Below are 5,003 nucleotides of genomic sequence, written 5' to 3' on the forward strand. Positions count from 1 at the left end.
CAAAATTTCCGCTATATGGCTGCGGGTGAACAGTGGGACGCCAATATTGGCGTTGCACTGTTCATCTCCGCCATTTTTACCACTCTACCGAACTTGTCGCGGGAAAAAAAAGAGGCGACGGTTAACTGCAAAAGGGTGAAAAACGCGTTCCATTGGAGATGAAATCACGGCATTTTGTAGTTTCCGGCATTTTGGAGTGAAAAAAGAGATTTTCGGTTGGAGATGATCTTAGTAATTTCAGTTGAAACCGCTCTCCATCAATGTTGTCTGATATATGAGTCTGGCCGTCTGCTTCAAGCTCTCATTCTGTAATAAAATTACAGGTAAATATTACAAAAGTCCTTCAGGATGTTTAATTGTTGCAAACAAAGAGACATGAAATAAATCCATACACAAAATACTGGCTTAACAGATCTGAAAATAATTGATAGGCTGGGTTACAATTCTATCCCTCTCTCTCCATTGGACTCACACATCCACAAATGTGGCTATTTATCTTTTGTAAATTTTGATTCCTTGGACCGTTTTTTTATGTGAAACTGATGCATTCCATATGATTCTGGCATTGCTGGTAGTTGTTCTGAGACAGGATGAGGCAATTAAGTAATGTGGAGCTTAAATTGAAAATGAAGTAGGGAATTAAATGATCCTAAGGATTCTATTGTTCGTTTTGATCTTAATTGCAGGCGTGTACATCCATCAGATGCTACCACTAATGAGATCTTTAACTCAGCAAACTGCACTCCAGGTATTTGTATAAAAGCCCCTTCAAAAGCTCCTTCCGTTTCCCGAGCATGAAAATCATTGTTGAACTTCTAACATCAAGTATTAGCCTTGTGCGCTCATGGTTTCTTATTGTAATTGGTTGAGATTTAAATATCGAATTGCATTCTTCTTGAAAATGTAAACCTTGATGTCAAGTTATACTGACCCAATATTTTCTTTGTTTAATGATGCCAATTGGGAATAGAAAAGAGACATTAACTTCCTTATTATTTAGTTTCTGTGGAGCAGAGGTGTTTCAGCTGTAGCTATTGGACATTGTCAAGTAGCAGAAGACAAAAATAATTCCTTGGAAGAAAAAAAATAGTAGGTGCGGTGCTAACAGATCAATCCATAAAGCATTAATTCTGCTACAACAATCGATACAACTTTGCGTTTGGTTACTTTGTCGTGTTCTGTTGCAATTTAATTTCTGTTCACATAAACATATTTGCTGTACTTGTTAACTTACAGTATAGTGGGTTTTGGTGTGGTGGGTTGAACTATGGATCAAACATGAAGGCTTGCTGCATGTTCCTTTGGCGATTATTGTGTTACTGTTTTCCCTACTATACCAATAACGTTTCTTTTGCTTATTAATGTGAAACAATTGTCATTTTGGCATGGCCAAGTCATTTTAACCATTTGCGATAAATGCTGTTTCGAGGATTGCCTGGAACTTCTCTAGCAACTTATGTTAACAATTTTTTTTTTTAAATTTGTTCTTCAAGACTGGTCAGAATGCTGGTTCTCTATGCTCTATGTAGTGGATTTCGACAATCATTTGTTAGTTGATTGTCCTTGAGTGCTACTTGAGTTATAATAAGAATGTGTTCTTCTTTAACAAGTTGATATTCTAAATCAACCTCTAATTTTTGTGGCCATCAACAGCAAATTTATGTATTTCCTAACCTTTCTCTGACTGTTGTGAATATTTTTGGTGCAGATATAAATTTCTTAAGTTTGTTATCCCATAAAATTCTTTGTTTTCCAGTAAAATGGATGCTTTGGCACATCCTGCAACAATTACTGTCAAGCTGGCCATGAAGTTATAATCATGCATTTATATGGTTTTTATTTGTACTAATAGGAATGACAGGAAGTGGCTCATTCGACATGCTAAAAATGTTACACATGGAGATCTTCCAATATAGAGCAGATTAGTATAACTTCTAAATAATACATCGACTCCGGTACATTTAGATTCGTCCAATGCTGATGACTGCAATAACAACGAACAATCCCCGAGTCAGTCATCTGAAGAATTTAGATGGTAGGTGCCGCCGGCGGATGATGGAATTTGGCTCATAGTTTTTTTTTTACTTAAATATTTATTTTTTTAGATTATGAGGGTGCTTTGATAAATTTTATGTCTTGTTTTGATAGTTTGAACTTTTTTGGATAAATTTTTTATTTCTATTCATGTATTAATTGCTGGATATTTTAAGTCATTGTATTATCTACTGAGAGCTGCTTGTATTCTTTTCACTCTATATATGTTGAAGCATCCATTTGACATTGCTTGTGTATCTATTTGCCATTGCATGCGTATTTATTTAATCAGAAAAATTGATTTTTGCAATATATTCTTTTAATTAGTCCTACCCTTTAGCAATGATTTTAACCCCTGCTAAACGCGCTGCTAAAGCTTTCCTACAGCAACTGTTTCTAAGCCGCTGCGAAAGCCTTTCCACCAAACTTAAATACAACGGATGTGCAGTCATTTCTAAACCGCTGCAAATAATTTCACAGGTGTTTAAACTGTTGTTGTAGGTTAGAAAAAGCATTATGACAACCTAAGTTATTAGTAGTGATCCTCACAATGGTGTGACTAGTTCGCATCAAGAAGCCATGAAAAAAATACCAATAAGATGCTTGCTTTAACAAAGTGATAAACCATCCGCATTATATATAGGACCCTTACAAGAGTTCCATATACAATGGATAGATGGCTTATAAGAACATAGTACATTAGGAAAAATTGCATCTTTAGTGAATCATAGGCAATGCCCATCAAATTTTGAAATTTCAGACAACCAACATTAAGTGATAAGAGCTATGAAGCATTATGTAATTGCATTTGCTTATATGACACGAAAAGAAGCATGTAACATGATATTATATTTTCATTGAGTACCCAGCCACAGTAATGGTTTCCACAAAAGTATAAATGAAGCACATTATATACTGAATGACAAAGGAAAATATAATAAAAATTAAATATTTCGTAATATGCTCAGAAGAGTGAAATGGAGTTAATCAACACATAAAACTTTTAGCTAACAATTATAAGTTAGTTTTCCTCCACCTATGGAGTAAATACAGAGGAAAAAAAAACCATTCACTTACGTGAAGTTGGCTTCACATTTGGCCACGAAGAATCAAGATATCTTTATTACCATCTTATTCTTTTTCCCTGCAGACAACAACAATAGCTTTCCGCTCACAATATCAAATTCCTCGATCATCTTGCCCTCATTGTCAACTCTCTTGTTATTCAAATAGAACCCTCCTTGTTTTATCAAACGCCTTGCGGCAGATTTACTGGCAAGAAAACCAGAAGTGACAGATATCTCAACCAGTAATGAGTTCAGCACCTGATCATATGGCAGAGAGCATGATGGAACATCCTTTGCTATTCCTTCAATTGTCTCTGGATCTAACTCTGTCTCTGACCCCGGCTTTAAAGCTTTTGTTGCCTTCACTGCCTCAGCAAGTCCTTCTTCACCGTGAACAAATCGTGTTACTTCTTCTGCAAGCCTCTTCTGAGTCGTATTGGGAACATAGCCAGGCTTCTTCATAGCTTCCTCCAACTCCTGAATCTCCTCCAAGTTCAAGAAGGTTAAAATCTTCAAAAACCTCACAACATCCACATCCGGCACAGAGATAAAGTATTGATAGAACTTATAAGGTGACAGCATTGCAGGCGACAACCATATGGCACCATCTTCAGATTTTCCAAACTTGGATCCATCACTCTTTAGCAGAAGAGGGAAAGTCAGTCCATAGGCACCTTCCACCTGCAAAATCTTCCGGATGAACTCAGTTCCAGCAGTAATATTTCCCCATTGGTCGCTCCCACCTATCTGAACATTTACACCCATATTCTTAAACATGTAAAAAAAATCATAGGCTTGAAGTAACTGATAGGTGAACTCTGTGTAACTAATACCCTCTTCAGACATCAACCGCTTCTTCACGCTCTCCTTGGCCATCATAGTTCCAACCCTAGCGTATCTACCCACTTCTCTAAGAAAATCCAGCAACGTTATTTCCTTATACCAGTCAAAATTATCCACAACCAGAAAACAATTATCCGAATCTTTACAATCTGAGTTCAGAATTTCATCTTTTGGATAACCCATTTTTAATTCTATGTTCGTGTTAGCTCTATGAAGAATTCTATAGACTAGAACCCTAATTTGGGCGCAGTTCTTCTCTATGGTCTCCACGTCCAATTCCGGCCTCTCCAGGCTTTTCCCCGAGGGGTCTCCGATCCGGCCAGTGGCGCCGCCAATTAGGGCAACGGTCTTGTGTCCACATCGCCGGAACCATGCGAGAACAATTATTCCAATAAGATTTCCTAAATGCAAGCTTTCTGCAGTCGGGTCGAAACCGCAATAAACTTTGAGTGGGATACTGTTGGGATTAGAGCAAACCGACCTGAGATTGTCGCTGGTTATGGATTCCACGAGGCCGCGCTCACGGAGGATGTCGACGACGTTGGGGATGGCGAGCTGTGGTTGAGCTTCTAGGGTTTGGGGGGACGATGAGGGGAGCGAGAAATTGCAGAGTCGAGAAAACCGCGGACTGAGGCGATGCCTAGGGTTGAGGAAGTGAGTAGTTGAAGGCCGAAGAAGCGCCGTCATCGCTGCGGCTGCCACTGCCATGGCTTTAGGCGGGGCGCTTCACTTGGCAACTGGTCATTAATAGCCGGTAATGGAGTTAATGAAGTGTGAGATTACACTGGTTCAGACCTTCAAATCTATCGCGTTAAGTACTTTAGGGCTGTTCGGTAGCAAACATTACTTGATTTAAGTAGGATTTCGTAGATTTTTTAAATTTGGATTTTGGAAATTCTGAAGGCTTAAATTTAAAAAAAAAAATATTTGATATTATTAATGATAATTTCTATTAAATACCGTTAAACTGTTTGGCTATAAAATGGATTTCACGATCGGACTCTTCCTCTGAAGCTAATAGATTTCATAAATCCAGCAAAAAATAGGATTTCGCAAATC

General features: G+C 38.0%; 1 protein-coding gene across 1 annotated transcript; it reads right to left on the reverse strand.

The window, feature by feature from the left end:
- Positions 1-132: 132 nt before the first annotated feature.
- On the reverse strand, positions 133-4,758 carry LOC110098721 (tyrosine--tRNA ligase, chloroplastic/mitochondrial). Its single transcript, XM_020825633.2, has 2 exons — positions 3,112-4,758; positions 133-306 (listed from the first exon to the last, which is right to left on the reverse strand). The coding sequence occupies exon 1, from the start codon at positions 4,650-4,652 to the stop codon at positions 3,144-3,146; it is 1,509 nt and encodes a 502-aa protein (XP_020681292.1). The 5' UTR covers positions 4,653-4,758; the 3' UTR covers positions 133-306; positions 3,112-3,143.
- Between the last annotated feature and the right edge of the window lie 245 nt (positions 4,759-5,003).

This window comes from Dendrobium catenatum, unplaced genomic scaffold (assembly GCF_001605985.2).
Source record: "Dendrobium catenatum unplaced genomic scaffold, ASM160598v2 original_scaffold_274930, whole genome shotgun sequence".
Taxonomy (NCBI): domain Eukaryota; kingdom Viridiplantae; phylum Streptophyta; class Magnoliopsida; order Asparagales; family Orchidaceae; genus Dendrobium; species Dendrobium catenatum.